The sequence below is a fragment of the Drosophila nasuta genome, chromosome X (genome assembly GCF_023558535.2).
Source record: "Drosophila nasuta strain 15112-1781.00 chromosome X, ASM2355853v1, whole genome shotgun sequence".
In the NCBI taxonomy this organism is placed as follows: Eukaryota; Metazoa; Arthropoda; class Insecta; order Diptera; family Drosophilidae; genus Drosophila; species Drosophila nasuta.
The window spans coordinates 17,824,626-17,846,389 of NC_083459.1; the positions used below are offsets into that span (position 1 = coordinate 17,824,626).

Below are 21,764 nucleotides of genomic sequence, written 5' to 3' on the forward strand. Positions count from 1 at the left end.
AGCTGCTGCCTTGGGTGAGTTGTATTATTTTGTTGTTGCGATAAAAGAGAGTAGCATAAATAGAAATAGAGAGAGAGAGAGAGAGAGAGAGAGAGAGAGAGGGGCGTGCAGTTTTCGCAGTGTCATTTACAACATAGTTGAAGAGACGATTTTGTCAAAGCGTTTGTTTTTTTTTTGGTGAACTTCGTCATAAGCATGATTATCGTTAGCAGCGACTAAACGTTATACTCACAGGCGAGATAAATGTGCGACGTATGTCGATACACTCATCGCGGCAGCACACTCACCGCCGCAAACACTCACTCACACTCACACTAACACTCACTAACGCACATACGCACACACTCACATACGCTCGGACGCTTGCGAATATGACTTCTCCTTGAGCAGAGTGGCCTCCTCATTAGTACGCTCATAGTAACTGAAGAGTTCACTTCGCCGCAGTCTCTGTCGCTGCTTCAGTCGCTGCCTCAGTCGCTGTCGCTGTCATCGTCATCGTCATCGTCGCTGCTCTCTACTCTCTACTCTTTGTGCTCTGCGAAAGCAAAGTTGGCGAATACTCAACTCAACTCAACTCGACTCGACTCGACTCGACATCGGAGTCTCGACAGAGCCAACGAATTCGATCGCCAGGCAATCAAATCAAATCAAAACAGGCAGTCAAACGCAGCGCGTCGACAATTTTTTTTTTTCGTGTTTGCCCCCATTTAATAATACTAATAACAATAATCGTATCTTCGAGATACTCCACGCGCCACAACGAAATAATATTTCTAAAGTTTTGCATTTTTGTTTTTGTTCGCCTGTTTTATTACACAATAATTTGCAATCAACATTCATTTTTTTTTTTTGGTAATACGTGAAATTTGCCGTTTCTAATAAATTGACTGTTTACGCGACAACAACTCAGTGTGTGTGTGTGTGTGAGAGTGAGTTAGTGTGCGTTTTGTTTGGCGGTGGCACATCAGAATTTCCCGAGCGGAATTTCCACAGGACTCATTGCAAATTGATGTGTAAATGGTATGTATACAATTTGTATTTTCCCTCATTTTCATTTTCATTGTCACTTTTATTTTTATGTTTAATGTTTACTATTTATTGTTTGGGGCACAGCGAGATGAGAATTTCTTCTCTCACTGATAAAGTACGCATAAAGATAAAGCTCTGTCGCTAATCTCTTGTCGAGATAGTAAATATCTTGATATACATATATTTTTTGGGGGGCGGTGTGGCTAACAACCCTGACCTACGTGTGTTCTAGGAAATTCCTAGCACTTTGCATCATAAACACTAAAGGCAATCGACAAACTGGGAGAGAAATACAGCACAACTGTTGGTTAGTTATCAATTGTGCAAGTCAGAGGCCATAAAGTGAGAGAGATTCAGCTGGGGAATACCCTGATAATTAGTAAGTGGCAATAACTTTGTCCCAGATGTAGTCAGTTGAAGTTAGTTGTTTACCCTATAATTTCATTTAATTTAATTGCTTTTTAATAGGCACTTTTCATTAAAGTCCTTTTAAAATGTAAACAAACTGAATTTATTCACACATTAAGAAATCAACCTAAAATTGATCGACCAAAAAAAAATATAAATCTAACAACACAACAAATAAAATTGAATTAAAAATTCAAAGTTAGAAAAATAATATTTCAATGTATAACTTAACAAATAAACAAGTATAAATAAATTTATAATTAACTAAAAGTAAAATATAATATTAATTAATCATAAATCAAAGTTAGCTAAATAAAATTGCATAATAATTAAAATAATAACAATTAAAATAAAATAATAAGAAACACCAGTAATTAAGGAAATTATAAAATTAAAATGCATAAATTGATGAATTAAAATAAAACTTTAAGAATTTGATATTGAAAAACAGATACATTTCAAAATTAAAATAAAATACACTTACAAAGTAAAGCCTAAATAAAAAAACATAAAAGACAAATAGACAAATCAATTATTACTATAAAATGATAAGCATAAACTTAAGTTGCAATTAAATGAAATGCAACTTGAGGAAATGAATAAATCGACTTTTGGTTCACTTCAAAGTCTTTTGTTGCCATCGCAAACCTTTTTCCAGTTCAAATCATAAGTCAAAAGCGAAACATGTGAAATTAATTTACACGTTCGGGGCGGGCGGGCGTCCAAGTGGGTGAGAGGGAGAAAGAGCAAGCGAGGGTAAGACAGAGCGAGAGAGAGAGAGAGAGGGGAATTGGCAACAAGTCGGAGAGTGCGCGCGATGCGTCAGCCAAAAACAGCGTGGACAAGATCCGGGCCAAGACAACAACAGAGAGCGAAGAGCCAAGAGAGCGGGAGAAAGAGAGAGAAAGAGAGAGGGAGTGAGGGAGTGAGGCCAAGAGCGAGGGGGTTGTATAGGGCCCTCTAAAGCGGGGGAAGCGCGGGCGGCAAATTCAGTGTAAGGGTAAAAGAAGACACAGAAGAAGAAGAAGTGGCCGAATGTGAACGTTGAATTTCACAAAAGTATGCAAGAGGAGGGCTCAAAGTTCGTTGACTTTGTAGCGCAGTGTATGCGGAGATTCGCAAATGCCCGATGATTCAGCCCAATTTAGACTTTAATTTTAAATAATTATGTCAGCCGACAGCCGACAGCAGCAGCAAAGAACGGCGACAATGACAGAGAGGGCAATAATAACAAACGATAACGATTACGATAACGATAACCGTGTCACCACGCACGTTTCTATTTGTTGACCAAGCTCACCGTTTTTTTGTTTCCCATTTGCTCACTTTGGGAATCCCCAAATCCTAACCCACTCTATTCTAATCTATATCTTTATCTCCTTCTCTCTCGCTCTTTATAGACGACAAGTGTTTGCCGGCTTCGAGCAAACAGCAACAACAACAACAAAACGGCCAACACAAGGGAAACAACAACAGCGACGCAGACGGCGAACGCCGCCCGACGACGTCCAACCATCAGCATCAAATCATTCACATCCACGCAGTTGCTGCTCCTCAGCATCCTCATGAGCCAACTGCATCAGTTTGCTGGCGGCGGCATCGGAATTGCAATGGCAGCTCCAGCTCCAACTCCCGCTTCCGTTTCCGCTTCCGCTTCCCCGCCCACAGCAGCGTCACATGTACGTCTGCGACTGCAGAAGCGTGAGGACACGCTGAGCTTCAAGCAGCGTTTCCGTCTGGAGCTCAACAGCTCCGTCCTCGAGTGGAGCAATGGCTGCGGTGGCAATTGGACGGGCCCAGCGAACGAATCGCGTGTTGTCAGGCCACAGAAACGCTGTGCTAAACATAAAAAAGTAAGTGACAAAAAAATGAATAAAACAATAAATCAATTTGAAAATAAGAAAAATACATATTAAAAAGAATTTGCATTTCTTGACTCAGTATTTTTTATAATTTGAAATTAATAGTCAAAATTCTCAATATTGTCTCCGACATATAAGCAAAATATTTGTTAGACAAGATTTGCATATTAATTGTAATAAAGTATTCTATTTAATTTTTTTTTAACTTCAAATTTAATAGAGACGATTTTCTTATTTATTTCATATTAATCGTTATTTAACATAGTATTGAAGCCTCATGGTATATTTATTTGTTAAAGTAAATTTGCTCATTTAATTAGTATTAATCTCAATTTGGTATTTTAAATTTTGCGAGGTATATTTATTGGTATTTTTATTTGTCGGAGAAGATCAGAAAATATCGAATTAAATTTTCATTTATATTTCTCTTAGTATATTCGGGAAAAAAAACCAAAAATACACCTTAAAATATGTAGATTTCAAATCTTAAATAATATTTTGAACCTGAAAGTAAATTTCCCCGAAACATTCTTAAATATTTTATTAAATTAATGATTTTTCGAATATTAGCAATAACTCATTATCAATAAGAAGTCTCAGTTAAGTAAACTTGAATTTTAAACAAAAATAGGAATTCAAAAAAAAAATATAAAAATAAAAAAGATTGTGCATAAATTACAATTGTATAATATACAATTAATCTATTAATTTGAAACTTGACTGAATAAAGAAATGAGCGACAAAAAAAAAGAGAAACAATGCAAAGCATATATATTTTAAGTAAACTTGAATTTAATATTAGGTTCATTGACGCACAGAATCTTTAATTTTTAAGTGCACAAAAAAAAAATCAGATAACAAAATTTAATAACTTGCCTAGCAAATAACATTTCTTATTTACTAATTTTGATTGGCTTCTTTTGTCATCTGTTTGCAGCTGTTGCGCACTTTGCAAAACAAAACTGGCCTAGAGCTGCGGCAACTGAAGTTTGAGAACATTCATCGACATGGCAATGAGGCCATTGACATCTCAAAGCATGACCAATGGAAGGTGCAGAGCAGCCAATATAATTTTCTGCCTCGTCTCAACAGCAGCAGCAAAAATGTAAGTGATAAATAAATAACTTAACCACAAGTTGAGTTCACTCCGTTTCCCATTTAATTTCCATTTCCATTTCCATTCCCCAAAACGTAAACCCAAACCCAAACCCAATCGTGAAGTAATCAAATTGATTAGAGGCTCAGTCAGAGGGTCACGTGAGCCGCCTTTTCACCGTTCGATCGTTCGTTCGCTCATACGTTTCTTCATTCGTTCGTTCGTTCGTCATTGCGTAGGTGCAAAAAAAGCGTCACAAGTTAACCAAGCGCGAGTCAGTCATATGAGTTCCACAATCTAGGCTGCGAGGGTGGCCACTGGCCACATCGTTTGACTTAGCAACAGTGATTAGGCATTGAGGCGAATTACAATAAGAACCGCTAAGTAGACACATATCTCGCTTAGTTGCCAATTTCAGTTGCACTTAAAGGCAACATAAAACAATGGAAATTCGCTTTAAAAATCAAAGCAAATAAAGAAATATTACATAGTTTAATTTTAAAGTAAATTTTCTTAGCTGCCTGTGGCCATTTAAATGAGATACTCTATAGAACTGCCCTCGGCTAAAAGTAAACATTAAATGGGAGCAACTGAAACTAGGTAAAATGATTTAATAAGCGAAGAAAGTAGCCGCTTTTCATGGCATTGAAATTCGTATTTGCAAGTCGCGCATAAGTCAAGCTCATTAAAATTATCTATCAAAGAAATCTAATCACATAATCGAATCTCTTGTAGTGTCTCGCACGTTGTCAGCGATCATTTCGTATGTTATTGTCAAAAATCAACAAGAATCGCACATATATTATCATATATTCAGACTGTTTGTGTGCAAAATGATAAACGTGAATAAATACAAAACAAAATTCTGCAAATTGAAGGAGCACGCGACTTTCGTTCAAAGAGTGTCTTGGTGCAGTGCAAGTCATGATCAATTAGAGATCAGACTCAGTACTAACTTAAGGGCCAATTGTATCGAAAGTAAAAAACAAGATTTGGCAAACAAACAAGATACAAATTTAGCTCGCTATTAATAGTATGTAGATATAAGACTTGTGCACTAATCAGAAAATTATACATCCACTTCGAGTCACGCGATTTAATAAAAGCAAAGTTAGACTAAAAATAAAATAATATGTACACAGTAATCAGAGATTACTCGTCAAAAACTCAAAGGCAGTTAAGTCCGCAAAGTATATCATATTGGGGGCTAGATGAGTGTGGTAAGTGAGGCCCAGATAAGATCGTCAGTGTTCTATGAATAATACCTGAAAAAGCATAGTATCAATGGCAGTTGAAGTTTATATATATGTTACTGTTTCGCCGCCATCTGATTGTATAGTATTTTGGTTTTTTTTTTTTGGCACTGCTTTTATCTTGCAAATTGAACAAAGCAAGAAAGAAAGCAAATGCAGATAGGTAGATAGGTAGACAGCAAACACAAAAAGGAAACACAAATGTAACACTTCAGGTTTTGAACGGAACTATGAAATATATTCGATATGCATTTCCGGATTTGACCGGCCTTTAAGCGAATTAGCATGGCAATAATATGCTGCACAATACTTATTTCAACTGGAATAACAAAACTTGATTTTTGCCTCGATTTATGATGTATTATTTTATTTACATCTGTTGTTGATTGAGAATTTGACTTTTCGAATCAAATATTTACTTGTGCAAAGAGCGAAAGCTTCGACTCTTCGACTTTGAAGCTTGTCAAAATAGTAGTCATCATTACCTAGCCAAAATGTGGCTTACGCATCGCTTTCTCTCAGCTATTCTCGCTCGTTTCTCTCTCTCTCTCTCTCTCTCTCGTTTTCTATATACATATGTATATATATTATTTAGTATAGATCTCTTAAACTTTGAGATGTTCTAAGCTTCAATTTAATTTACATACACTTATGTATATTACTTTGTACTTAAGCTTTCGCTGAATTTCTCATTGACGTCAGTCAAACAAGCAAAACAACACAAAAAAATGAGGGAAAAAAACACGAATTATTGGTAATGGGGATAAGTCAGCGTTTAGCAATAAATTCTCAACAGCAATGGCAAATAACCTACCAATAATAAGCATAAATGTTGACTAAAGACCGAACCGACGTCAATTGCTCTGGCAATTCGCAAAAAAAAAAAGAAGAAAAAACAACAAGATGACAAGTTTTGTTAAATATTTAATATAATAATCAAGGCCAATAAGTTGTCCCCTCTTTCACTATAGTATAAATTTGTAATTATCTGTGTATTAAGTGCAGAATAAGTCAGTATTTGAAAGAAGTCAGTTATCCCGCCGATGACGGAGCTTCTAAGGGCAAACAGAAGTGTGGCAGCTAATCGCAGCAGAGCGATCGCCATGGCTATTTATATAGAATGCCATCAGACATGAGTTGTTTGTTTATCGGTGTGTTTGTCAAGTGAGTCGAACTTGCGCAAATCATATTGAAAGTCAAATAAGGCTTAAAGAACTTGCAACTCACAGTTCGCAGTTCGCGTGGCCTTTTGACGTCACTTGCACACACTCGCACACACACACGACAAACAAACGTCGAAGAAGCATGCCGCACCATAAAATACTCTCGCATAGACGACAACCGCAGCTCAGTGCCTGAGGTCACAACGCAGTCGATATGCTTCAACAAAGAGAGCGAGAGCGCGAGCGCGAGCGAAACCAAGAGAGTGAGGGCAGAACAATAGAGAGATAAGCGATACCAACGAACGAACGAAGCGCGCGCGTTGTGTGTGAATCATGCGAATGAGCAAGCCGTGGATTCCCCCGGCAGCGGCATGAATGAAACGAATGCCGCGATAGGCGGAGTAGAGATGACGACGACGACGACGACGACGCAACGACGCAACGACGACGACAAGCGACGAACGAGCGTCGCTTCGTTCGGCTGACGTCGCGACGTCACGCGGCCGCGAAATCTTTGCGTATGTGTGTGTTGCGAAACCGAAAGCACAGTTAAGCGAGCGAGCGAGCGAGCGAGTGCTCCCAAAGGGTAGTCAAAGGGAGAGCAGAGGGAGTTGGGATGAACTGTGGGGGGGAGTTCGTTTTCACTTTCAGCCAACATGTCGTATGATTGATTTTGATTATTAATCAGCAGCGACAACGTTTCGTTGCTGCTGCTGCCTGCGTAAAGAGTTCACTCAACTTGCCAGCTTTGCAGAGCGCGACTCGCCAGACACAAGGGCGGTGCGTTGGTGCGAGGGGGCGGCGAAGGGCATGGCACATTTTTGCTAGCCGGTTTTCAATACGCTTTAGATTCCGCTAGCAACAGCCATAGTTAATAACCTTTTGAGATCGAAGCTGAAAAATACTTTGCTCTGCTATACTCATAAATTATATTATACTTAGTATGTAATTGTATATTATTATACTAAGCTTTATACTAAATTGAATTGCTAGCTGAGGTAAAGCATTTTTTTTATTGCCTTAGATCATGCGCGATATTTCTACTGATTACAAATACATTATTAAGTCATGGCATCGTTACAGACAAAATATTAACTGTTTGTAAAAATAAACTATTATAAAAATAGAAACAAATAAGAAAGCTACAGTCTACAACACTCAAATAAACGCTACGAATTTTCGCGAAAATACTTAAATATACTAATGGTTATGTTGTTTATACAATATAGTAGTAAAACATACAAAGTTGTCAGCCAAACAAAATTATGTTCCGATTAAAGTAGGTGTTTTTGCCATACAAAATCATTTCTTAAATAATTTCTACAATTTTTATCTGATCACAACCAAATTTTCTGGACTCAAAAAGACTTTACTAGTAAAAAAAGTAATAAATATAGTTTTGATTAAAAATTAATTTGGCTGATTTCTTTATTATTTTGTTTTATCTGTTTGCAACGAGTCAATCAGAAAAGTCGATGAACAGCCTATAGATAACATAGAATGTTAGTAATTTTTTACCAAACAATAAAGAATGATTTAAATACAGGCCTATTGTTTGTTGTGTTCCGCTTCAAAGAATTAGAGTTAGGAATAGTATTATTTATTTTTGCGTAACGAAGTCTCCTTTCAATTAATATTTATATTAATATGAATCAATCGCTTTATCGAATCTCATTTCCATTCCACATCACACATTTAATTTGATTGAAAACTTGTTTCACATGATTACTAACCTTTCACTTTTCCCTCAACTTTTCTCTCTTTTCTCGAACAGTTTCTACGACGTGTGCATCATGATATCCAGTTCTATGTGGCATCGTTCAGCTATCTGCGGCACGCCCAGCTGCACTTCGACTACGAGAATTGGCAGACGCAGAGCGCGCTGTCCGCCGAGCTGTTACGCTATCGAACCAGTGCGCGAAACATTCTCTGCTTAGTCGAGGAGGCCATCAATGCGACCAATCGCCTCTATGCGCCTAGTCTCAATCAGAGTCAACAGGGGCAACAACAACAACAACAACAACAAAAACAACAATTGTTGTCGCCTGGCGTCGTTGGTAGCATCAAGACCGTGTCACGAATGGCGATGGAGAAGCGTCTGCTGCAGTTCAAGACACCGCTGGTCGAGTTGCACAATCAGGCGGTGCTGGCGGCAGGAAACAAAGCCGCTGCTAAGCCGCAGGAGCCACATGTGTTAGACGCTCTATTTCTCAAGTTTCAATACATTGAGTACCTGAAGCACCTCACAAAAGCGTTGGCCAAACAGCGGACCAAAAGGAAGTGCAAGGCCAAAGCAGCAGCGAAAAAACAGACGCAGCCACGTGTGAAATCACGTGCGAAGCATCAGCAGAAACAGAAACAGAAGCAGCCAAAAGGAGCGTAGTTTCTAGTTTTCTACTTTCCACTGGCCACTTTTATTTTATTATTTATAGTTGACATAAGTAAATTATTCTATTTTATAAAATACTGTACTGAAAATCCATTCTCAAGAACGGCTATGAGACATCCGAATCCGAACTTCGAAACGCCCAAAACAAAACAAAACAAAAAACTACATTTCCAGCAATCTACATTAACTATTTATTATCAGCACGATGAACATTTTTTACCTTAATTTTAGTTTCTACTCTCATTCTATTTTTTTTTTTTGTATCATGAAGTTTTATTTATTTCCCCCAATCAAATACATTCCACGCACATTCGATATAGAGAAATAAGTATTCACTATTGTAAGATCGCACGACTTTTGCCTTGTATTATAATGCTGTGATAATAGTTGATAGACAACGCTCGCTCTTTTTTTATCGTTCAAATACGAGAAAATACACAAAACGCGTTTGCAGAATATCCATAACAAACAAAATATCTCGCCCAGTTTGCTATCAATGCATTATAGGAATATAGTAATTACGTTAAAAATATAAATCTAGATATCTAGTAGGTACTTAAACGTGTTTTTTTTTTACCAACATTTTTATGTACGACCAACAAAACTGTTTGTATTCAACATTTGTAATTCCAATATATTTACAATATATATTGTACTTTAAAAAAAATCGAGTACAAAAACGACAAAAAAATGATGTTTGCTTTGGGGGATCAAAAGCTTTATAGAGGGTTGGATGGAATTGATTTTACACTGATTTTTAAACTGATATATTTTATGGCTTTACACAATTGCTAAAAAATGGAAGCTAACATATGTAAGTTTATTTCCATTGGAAATTTAAGTTAATTTAATTTTAATTAATTTTTTTTATGAATTTTGATATTTAAAGTTATATAAAAAAAACTTGAAAAATGTTTCCAAAATTTATTAACGAATTTTGACTTTCTCATTTTCATTATTAATTGGTTTTACTTAAAAAAAATGATAGAAATGTATTTATCATTTTTTAGTAAGTCTGGCCAATAAATTTGTTGATCAATTTCGATTGAATTTTGTTATTAAATTTGATAAAAAAAACTTGACAACTTTTTACAATACTATAGATGAATAATTCGTAAATAATTTTTATTTAGAGAAAACTTTACAAATATGTTTAGTGATTTTTTTATTTAATTTTAAATGAAGAAAACTTAAAACATGTTTACAAAATTATGGATAATTATAATTGTCGATATTTCTGCATGAAATGCTTAAATATTAATTAGTTATTACCCAACTTAATTGTTTGAATTGTTGCTTATATTTTATTATTAATTAACTAAATGAATTGAATCCGCACTTTCCCGAACTTTTTCGCAATTTTCTGGTTAATTCAAAGAATTTAATTTAATAATACAATTGTTGATATTTTGTAAAATTCTTTTACTATTTTATGCAGCAAAACTAAATGCATTTTGGATGAATTTTGATAGCAAACCTTTTTCAGCATTTATTTTCGAAATTTAATTGATGCTGCCCATGTTAATTGTGTGTGGGGTCCACTATTAACGTGGCGCCGTATTACTTACAGCAACTCGAAATTCATTCCCACATTGTTGACGGCGGCAGCGGCAGCTGCTGCTGCATTGCAGCATTGCACATACGCAGTGTATGCCGGCGATTGCAATGTGATCGGCTTGTGAATGCAAGGCAAGCAGAACAAGAGACACAAGACTATAAACGAGAAACAAAACAAGGCAAGTGGGGTATGTCGATCTTGAAGATACTCCTTACATATTATTTTATTGATTTATTGTATACAAATTGAACTGCATTTGGTAATCAAAACAATACACTTAAGTGAATCAAACATTTATGAATGAGCATTTATTGAATTTACATTCAGTTAAACTTAAAACTGATATACCCAACTAGTGTAGCTCACTTGTGCTGGGTAGCAAAAGTGGCCGGAACAATTTCATTTGCTGTAGATTCTTCATTTTGCTGGAGATTCGTTTTAATTGCAGCCAGAAGTAAATTACGCGGCATTTATAGACTTGTACAAATATTTTATGAGCCATATAATAATTCCACAGTTGCATTGCCCTGATCTCTTCTCATTATTGTTGTTGTTGTCCAGTTGTTGTCGCTGTTGTAGTTGTTGTTGTTGTTGGTCGCCGTTATTGTTGTGGTTATTCTCACAGCTATGGGTTCCAGCTCTCTGACAATTTTTACGACACGAACGAACAAAACGACAATTTTGTTGCACGTGTATTTTTTTTTTTTTGGTTGGCATATTTCGTTTCGAGAGCGAGAGAGAGAGGGGCACTGAGGAGTAGTGAGTAGGGAGGAGAAAGAGGAGGAGGAGGAGGAGGAGGAGGGGCGCTGGTTCTTTTGGGCCTTATCGTGGCAAAGGAATCTACGCACACCCTGCACTTGGACCCGACTCGACTCGACTCGACTCGTTCCTTTATGTGTGTGTGTGTGTGTGTGTGTGTGTGTGTGTGTATATTACTAATGTCTTTCACCTCGTTGTCTCTCTCTCTCTTTCGCTCTCTGTGAGTTTGTCGCGGTTTCCACCAATTGCCCTGCGCCTGCGCTTGCGCCTGCAGTCGCCTTTTATCTCACACAATCAGCAATTGTCATTAATTTCGGACGCTGTGTACGTGCTCCGATTTGTCTCTTGGATTCTCAGTGACTGATTCAACAATTTAATATGCAGCAGTCGCCTGCAAAGTCCACACAGAGAGGCGATCATCTCAGTGCGCAGTGCTCAGCCGCTGGGACACACAGTAAAGATGCTTATCGCTTTGATTTTATTGTGGCCGATGCAACAGCAACAGCAACATCAGCAGCCGCAACAGCAGCAGCCACACATCCCTTGTGCTCCCCTTGTTTCACTTCTCGGAGAGAGACATGCAACTATGCATCGTTCAGCCATTCACCAAAAACACAAAAAATACAAAAAAAAACTACAACACAAAGAAGTTCAGGTTGATCCCTCTCTCTCCCTCTCTTGGTGTGCGTTTGGCAACCCTTTCTTCTTCATGTAGAAGCGCCGTTTTAATGGAATTTCCAGCAAGTGCACGTAGTGCTCATCTATCTTTAGTTTTGATAGTATTTTACGATCCTATTTATGCGATGCCCTTTATTAAATTGAAAATTATGTCTTTCTATGAGAAATGTCTAAATTGCTTTCCCTGTTTTTCTTCTGTTTTTTTTTTTTTTTTTTTGTCTTTGTGGGCACCTGGAACCTTCTCTCAATGAACTTGACTCCAACTCTCCGACTGCGACTTGAACTGATTTAATCTAAATGTTTATTTGGTTTCTTTTTAGTTATATACACACAAGTATATAACAAAATATATACATTTTTTTGTTGTTTCTTCTGTTTGCTGTTTTGCCGGCGGTCACGTGCAGCTTCTCATAAAACTGACTTTACTTTTTCGTATGTGTGTGTTTTTTTCTCTTCTTTTTTTCGGTGACAATTAATTAAAAATATCTTATTTCATTTATGTCTTCTCTCCATGTGTGCGTGTGTGTATGTGTGTGTGTAAGCTTCGTTTGTTGTTTTGTTATTTTTGAGTTATGTTTTCCGCTGCAGATTTATAGATAATGGCGTTACATTTATGGACCTTAAATGCGACTAAACCAAAACTCACGAAACCTCAAAAAAGAGACGAAAACAAAAAAACAGACGAAACCCAAACGCATTTCCTTAGCATTCGACCCACTGTAAGTAATTCCTCCAAACTCAAATGACACTCGACTTTTTTTTCTGTTGCTTATTACAGATCTGTCAACGACTTCCCCGCTCTATTCTATTTCTATTTTTTATAAGTATTTCTTTTTTCATTGACGCAGTATAATAAAATTGCAAAATTGTTTCGTCTGCAATTTTTGTTTATATTAAAAAAAAAAAAAATAAAAAATAAGAAATAAGAAAATCCGAATCTCACGACGATTGCAATAATCAAAGTGCTGGCTCAGCTTTGAACGGTTCGGGGACAACGCCTGGGAATATAGGTGTTGAAATCTCTCAATCTCTGATCGCAGCCTCAGCAGTTTCATCTTTCGTAGAAAACTTTAAATAATAACAAATTAAAAAAGAACAAAAAACGAGCAGCTGTGAGGCAACCAATTCGAAAAGCCAAGATTCAGCATTCAAATCAAATTTGAGTGCACTCATCTTCATCTGTGAATGTGAAACTAGAAGTATAAATATTCATAGTTCACTGCAATTTATGTGAGACTAGTAAAAAGTGATACCATAAAATTTATTTTAGAAGAAGAAAGGAAAATATAAATATCATTAATAATTAGAGCAATCCAAATTGCTGTTGCGTCAATTGCACTAGTTTCTTTGATTAGTTTCTTTTATGGATGGAAATAAACATACTATATATTTTATGGTCCCCCACAAGCCGATTCTCAATAGATTAATTATAACTACAATTCATTTCAAATGACCCTGAACGCTTCACACTAATAAGAATATTGATTTTTAAGCAATGCTAATTTCTATGAGAATTTTGAATAGCAACAACATTTCAGTGCTAATATGTTTAGTAGTTCAAATTTGGTAATCAATATGATAATTTCGCAAATTTCTATTCGCTTTTTCTTTTCTCTCATTTCGCCATATGTTTTTTTTTGTGTTTTATCGAGCTCAATAAAATGTTGTTATCTAAAAAAAACTTATTTGACTATTATTATTATTTGAATTATTTGAATTTTAGGACTAATTTAACATTATAAGATAAACACATTTTCTAGATATTTGAACAGTCGACAGTGGCCGAAAAATATGGGCATACATTTTAGATAAAGAATTTGAGATGTATATGAGAAAATATGTTGAAGAAAAGATGTTGAATTAAGAGAAAAATTATTTGGCTTATATTCTTAGACAAAAGTTTTTGATGTGCATGTAAAAAATATGTTCAAAGAAATTCATTAATATGACAAATAGAATAGAATAGAAGAATGAATAAGTGTCTTACATATTTAAATTGAGTTCAAACTACGATTATAATGAGAATGACTATCTCGCAATAATTTGTGAATAAAGCTAAAAAAAATTTCAAATTAATTCAAAATAACAGCTTTACATACTTCAATAAAGTTAAAACTTTTTAAAGTCAGCAATGAATTATTAAATTCAAGTGAATATACAATAATAAGTATATATAATTAAGTATATATAATTAAGTATATATAATTCAATTAATTAACTGCAATGTAAAGTAAATTTGTTTGATGAACATTCTTAACACGTATTCGATTTGTGCGAAGCCATTTGATATGCCATTTATTGTGCTCTTTTTCTTGTTGTTTGTTATTTGGCAGGAGCCGTAACACCTTTGGCCTTGTGGCCTTCTGGCCGTCTCTGCGGCGCCTTGACTCATATAAATTATGCTCGGTTAACAATGCGGATCACTCACGGCATTCATTTCAGGGTTTTCATGGTTTTTCTCAGTCACTCTCCGCCCATGTGTGTGTGTGTGTGTCTGTGTGTGTGTGTGCAGTTTTCCACTTAATACGCTGTAAAAGGTGTTTTTCAATTGCAAAACAATATTCGGTAGTTGATGCCCCATTCCCATTCCCATTCCCATTCCAAATCCCATTCCCAAACTCTCCCATCCCTGAAAATCTATTGTGTACATACTCGAAGAGAAGTGCCAAGAATTATGAAAGAATGGAGAAGATCAAAGGTGACGCGCGCCCACTTTAAAAATTCCGAAACTACAATTGCATATAATTCAATTGAGGGCGCAACAAAAGGATCGAGGCCGAGTCCGAGTTGAGGACAATAAAGTGATCAATACTGGACAACAGATAGAAAAAAAATGTTTTTAATTGTCAATGAATGTTGAACTATGTGCGTGTGTGTGTGTGTGTGTTTGTGTGTGTGTATGCGGACCCTTGACCTTTTGCGGCTGGCAAGCCAAGCTGCATCGCATTGTTCTCGTTATTATTGTTGTGCAATTTCCGTGTGCATTTAGAAAAGTCGAAATAAATTGCACACCACCCAGGTGAGCCAACGACATCGGCTTTAAGGATCGCTTCAACTATACTCTATATATTTTCCACACTCCTCTGTATGTGTGTGTGTGTGTGTGTGTGTACGTGTGTGACAATGCATGGCATCGTTATAATTAATGACCAGGTTGGCGCCAGTTGCCGCCGCCGCCAACGACGATGACGACGACGTCGCATTCGAGGCCTGTGAACCAAATCCGAACTTTGCATCTGAGATTTGTGTTATTTGTTCGATGTTTTGTTGTGCGTGTGTGTTGCTTATGTCATATTTGAGATACGCGCACAGGAAACCGGACAACAAGAATAAATGAACGTGCTTCGTCTCATTCTCATTCTCCCTCTCGATATCCTTTGACTGCGATGCCTTATCACAATTTTGCATCGAGAGTCAAGAGAGAGAGCAGAAGCCGCTGCCATCAGTCAATGAACACACACACACATACGCATGCTTACACACACCTTACCTTTTCACACACAAACAAACAGGTGATCAACAAGGGGGGAAGGTTGAGAGGAGGGGTTAGAAGAACGTGCCTCACAAGTACCTCGACAAACATTTGCTTGTTGTGTCCTCTTGAAAGGATTCGAATTGGAAAGTGTGAACAACCTCACAATCAAATGCGAACCACAAATATTTGCTCAACGCAACAAGCCGAACAAAAAACAATAGAACCCAACAAAAACGAAAAATAAAAAGAAAAGGTTGAATCGCGCAATCAAACAATGTGGAAAAGTATGTGCTGTAATCGTATTTCTTTTCTTTTCTTTTTTTTATGCTGGCTTCTCAGCTTTCTAGCCTTGACTTCGAATGCGATTTGAACCTGTTAAGCAGTTAACCATATGAGATCCTGACAGTTTCATAAACTCTCCGTTGACTTGGTGTCCACTCAACTCGCAACTCTTCGGCAGCTGCGTGCCCCGCCCCAAAAATGGGCATTGAGATACAAGTGCAAGGATGAGAAATCTTCATGACGATTACAAGTCGAATGACGAACGATCTACAATAAAATGCAGATAGCAACTTCTTGAAATAAAATCTATTATGCTCTTTCTTTTCCGATTGATTAAACTATGCAATAAAATATGAAAAGATTTAATTCAGATACTCGCATACATTTTTAAAAGCATATCCATTAAACTGTCGTGGAATAATGCGTATTTAAAGTGATTTAAAATTAAATTCAATTCCCTTATTTTATAAAGATTGTTAGTATTTTAATGAATTTAGTTTAAGTGTAATATAAATGATTATTTTATATATTATTTTTTTGTATTATTCAGAAATTAATTTTATTTTTATTACTTTATATTGCTAACTTAAGAAATAAAATTCATAATTTGCATTAAAATTTGGCATGTTAAAACTCTGCTAAGATCTGCGAAGTACGAAAAATGTTTTTTTTTTATATTCTACCACCAAATTAATACTATATACATAAAAATAACTTAATGGCTTATGTTATAGTATTTATTATAAATTTTCAAGTCTATGTTATTTGAATAATTAGTATAAAGGTACGAAGCCCCTAACAATATGAATATTATATGAATCATATTTATTTTAAATTGAGTTTAATATATATTATTTAAAAGAATGTTTTGATGTTAATTAATAATATAATATATAGTTTTTATATCATCTCCTTTTACATTTTTTTAATATACATATTATGATTTTGTGGCTTGCCTCTTTTTTAAAATAAGTTAATAAAAAAATGTCATATTATAAATATTGATTGTTGTGTTGATTTTGCTTTGAAATCGGTGAAATTGTGCATATGCTTTGTGTTGAAATGCGTAATTTGATTAACATATGTTCAGGCCATGTTAGTGAACAAGTCGCTGACCAAGTGTGGAAGAAGACCAGAGTCTGTAGAGTCTGCAGAGTCTACGGACGGAGTCTACGCAGTCTGTAGTCTTATGTCTGAAGGAGTCTAAAGTTGTCTGCCAAACAGAGAGTCAGAGAGAAGGCAGGCAGACACAAAATAGACTAATTGCCCGCGACTAATAAGACATCGTTCTCATTCAATTAAAATATCCATATCTAGTACAATTAGACGACGACAAATGTCCACATTGCGGAGACTCATTAAACTTGCACGAATTATTGCACGCACTTTGTCATACATTTTAATTTCACTTGAGAGAGAGAGAGAGAGAGAGAGAAGAGGAGAGAAGAGAAGAGACTGTGCTGAAACGAAACGAAGCGAAACGAAATCGAGCCCGATTCCCAATACAAAGAGTGAAGTGAAGTCGAGCCAAGATCAAGACTAAACTGCAAATACAAAGCAAAGTCCGAGGCTATAACTAAATCGTAAGCACAATCGCAGTGGCTTCAACTCTGCAGAGCTCAGAGCTCAGAGCTCTGGCAGCGTGCGCTCCTCACACACATTAGCAATTACGCTCATTACACTTAATTACAGCAAAACTAGGAGTGCATGAAGATTTCCAACTGCGGTCCATGGATGCAACAGCAACAGCAACAGCAGCAGCCACAGCAGATCACTGTCCAGGTGGCTGCTTTGGCCTCCGTTTCAGTTTCAGTCTCCGTCTTGGTCTCGGTCTTGATCTTGATCTTGGTCGCAGTCTCAGTCTGGTTGCTGGTTGCAGTTGTTGTTGTTGCTGGTTGTTGTTGTTGTTGTTATAACAGTGCCTCGTTGGCTTGTGTCTTTATATGCAGTGCATCGCCGCCGCCGCAGCCGCAGCCGCCGCGAGGATCACGAGCATGCAGAGCAAGTGAATTATTGCAGTCTCATTATGTGCGATGAGTTATGTATGGCGTATTGCTTTCGTCGTCAGGCCAACAAAACAGTCTCGTCAACATCGTCATCATCGTCAGCCTCAACCTGACTTCGTTGACTTGGCTAACTCACTCATTGACTAACTGACTAACTGACTAACTGACTGACTGCCGCACTGACTGCTGCTTCGAAAGTGCTCATGTATCTGCATTGTAACATCCAAACATTCAGACAGCCAGTCAAGCATACAAGCGGCCATCTATCAGTCGAAGTCGCAGTCTCTGTCTCAGTCTCAGTCTCAGCTTCAGCTTCAGTCTCAGCTTCAGCTCCATCGCCAACTTCATCCAACACAGAGACAGACACACAGTCCATGACTCCGTCGAAGAATGTAGTGTGATGGTCGCCTAAATCAAGCGTACTTAGCGAATGATTTACATTCCAAAAGACAGCAAACACACTGTTTTGCGGTATGTGATGTTATGCGAGCAGCAGCAGCAGCAACCACAACAACAACAGCAACAACAACCACTAAAAGCAGCGCACGCACTCACATACACACATACTCACACACTCGTGCATACACGGATGTGGGATGCGCGTGTATGTGCTCCACAACGAGGTTGGAGGCTTTAAGCAACAGCCACAACTACAACAACAGCAACAACAACATTACAAGCCTAACAAATTTATAAATCACCTACACTGTTTTTTTTTTTATCTTTTTTTTGGGAAATATTTTAGGCAAATTTCAATGAGACATATGGAACGTTATAAGAATCTAAAACAAATAATAATTCAGACATCGATTAGCAATAATCTATTTGATCTATTTAATTTTTCATTTACCTAAATTTAATATTTAGTATTAAATTGTTGTACGTCTTGTTCATTTATATATTCACATATTGTCATTTGTGCGGTTTGTGCAACTCAATCCGTAATACTTCATATACTCAACTTAAGCTAAATGTAATTGAGCTTTATTTTTTATACAAATTTAAATTGCTTTTTTATTTTTCTTAGAACTTTTAATGAAGTTGCCGTTGAATATTACTTTGTTTTTATTTTGGAAATCTTCCATTAAAATTTAATATTATATATAATATTTTTGAAAGAGCCTTAATATAGCTATAATAGATTTAAATATTTATATTGAACTGAAACACGATATATAAATAAGAATAAAACATATTGCAATAGTAAATATTACATTAACACATGTATTTAAAAACATATATCACATTTAATTGAGATATTTATTTTCATCCAACTAAAATGTCAAATATATTAAAATATAAGAATAATATAATCATAATATATAGCTATTGCATTAAAGAGATTAAATATCATATTTGTTAAGTTAAACATTTATTTCCGTTTAAAAAAATACAAAATTTAAATATTAAATATTTGTAATATTTTTCAAAAATGGAGTTTAATTCAATATTTATACTATAAGCTATTATTATTAGATATTATAGATAGATATTATTTATATTATATATATACCGTATACTATTCAAATTAATTCAATTTCTTGTAATATTCCAATCTATACTATATATTATATAATATAATAAAAGTATCGCAAGGACACGCTGAGTACTCTATGTTTATATGAGGATACAAGTATGACAAATAAATGTGAACAATCGATCAATATGCCATGAGAATCGCACTGTGGGGCAAGCGATAATAGCAGCAGCAGCAGCAGCCAGAGTAGCAACAACAACAACAACAACAACAACAACAACAACAGCTCCGAAAGATACACGTCGGTAGTTTGGACGTGGTCTCCGTCACCGTCACCGTCAAAGTTGATGTTGCCCGTTGCTGGTTGCTCGTTGCTCGTTGCTGGTTGCTCGTCGCTGGTTGCTGGCTGCTTGTTGGGCAGTGTTGGGCAGCATCGTCGTCGGACGCTTCGTCGCATAAATATCACCAGCAATTACTCAGTCATAAGTTTGCTGCTTGCTCGTTTGCTGTCATGACATGAGTAACTTTGCTCGACGCTCGACGCTCACTTTATAAGGCAACCTGGACCAAGTCGAGTCCAGCAACCACCGCGACCGCGACTGCGACTGCAACCAACAACAGCGACTGCGAGTTGGCTGCTCGGCTGTGTCTTGGCCATTTGCCGGCATTATCTGAGCACTGACGATGCGCCTGCGCCAAGTGCAGAGCTTTCGGCTTCTTTAATGCCAAGCCGTCTCTCTCTCTCTCTCACTCTGTCTTTCATTCCATCTCTCTCATTCGCACAAGATTGCTGCTAGGCTTTGTGCAAGTATTCGATATGGAGATGTGTGTCTGGCAGTTTTCGCTGCTGTCTGTCTGTCTGTCTGTCTGTCTGTCGCGTCTTGTCTCGTCTTGTTGCTGTTGGTGTTGGCTTGGCAAATTTTTACAACTTTAATAAACAGCTCGTTGTGCCGGCAACTAGGCGGTAATTTGTTAAAGCTTCTTTACTTCTCAACACTCGCACTCGAAACGCGCTCCAGCTCCAACTCCAACTCAGCGCAGCTTAGCTAAGGAGGCACCCAAAAAGGCAAAGGCAAAGCATCTGCCTTTTTTTCCTTTTTTTTTTTTTTTTTTTTGAAATGTGCCCCTTGACTTCCTCTCTCTCTCTCTCTCACTTTCTGTGATCCTTACGCATGGGCCCATGAACAATTTGTTGCTGTTGCCGCCTGGCTGCTTGGCTGCTACTTTATCTTCTGGCACGCATGATGATAAATTTCCGTGGCCATCCATCTAAGCGCAACAGCCACAGCAACAGCAACAGCAACAGAGCAACTCGGCAACAGCATGATCATCAGTCCCCGATCATCATCAGCAACAGCAACAGCAACAGCAGCAGCAGCGGCTGCCGCTTCTCGCCCTGGCTAAGTAGGTCCGCCGTTATTCATAACATACTCGTCGTTGTCGTCGTCGTCGTCGTCGTCGCCAAACACTCACACACGGTGCCTTGGACATAAGCACTTGCTTCCTCAACACAAATCAACAGGATGACGGAGCTGACACCAGTCCGAGTCAGTTGTTGCCTCTGTCTCAGCTTTGCCGTCATCGCACTCTGATTTCTTCTCTCCTCTCCTCTGCTCTCCTCTTCCCATCTTCTCTTTTTTTTTTGAGTATGAATTTAAGTTCGAGGCAAAGGAAAGCACACTGCACAGTGGTCAATATTATTCAAAATGTCTCGCTCTTTCTTTAACTTTGCGCAATATTTTATCAGCAACTCAACGATTATAATATAGTATTTATTCAGAAATTATAATTACGATAAACAAAACAGCACAACTTTTGTTTCTTTAGTCTAAATATAATATTTATAATAGCTTATATTATGTGTAATACAATTTTCTCGATCTTTTTAGTAACCATTTCACAACTACGTAATAAAATAGGGTATATATGTTATTTTTAAATTAGATCATAATCTATTTGTATTTTATAAAAATAATATAATTCATATGTCGTTTAAATTATTTGGAATTTGTATTTCAAAATGAATAAGTATTAAATAAATTAATAAGCTTATAATAGCATTAAATATAATTTGAAAATTTAGGTTATTTTGGAGACTTTGATATTTTTGTAATAATAATTTGCAGAAGTGAAATAAGTCAAAATAATAATAAATAATGTCAAAGTGTTCTTTAAAGTCTGTTGCAAATCTTTTAATAAAATACTTTTTTTTATATTTCCAATTATTGTTAAATCAACAACAAACTAAATTTAATACAGATTTTCCATCAATTGCTGATGCAGTGTTCAGAGAAGACTGCAACTGAGCCGCAGGCAAACTGAGGCAGCC

General features: G+C 36.6%; 1 protein-coding gene across 2 annotated transcripts; it reads left to right on the forward strand.

Annotated features, from left to right (window-relative positions):
- The first annotated feature begins 485 nt into the window (after window positions 1-485).
- LOC132795858 (uncharacterized) lies at window positions 486-9,289 on the forward strand. Of its 2 annotated transcripts, XM_060806773.1 has the most exons (4): window positions 486-1,020; window positions 2,838-3,290; window positions 4,237-4,404; window positions 8,586-9,289. In XM_060806773.1, exons 1-4 carry the CDS (start codon window positions 1,018-1,020, stop codon window positions 9,192-9,194), a joined length of 1,233 nt encoding a protein of 410 aa, XP_060662756.1. In that variant the 5' UTR covers window positions 486-1,017; the 3' UTR covers window positions 9,195-9,289. The 2 variants fall into 2 exon arrangements, 1 of the variants encoding a protein (XP_060662756.1); XR_009633470.1 differs by lacking the exons at window positions 486-1,020; window positions 2,838-3,290; window positions 4,237-4,404 and adding an exon at window positions 8,143-8,313 and having other exon boundaries at window positions 8,586-8,728.
- Window positions 9,290-21,764: the final 12,475 nt, after the last annotated feature.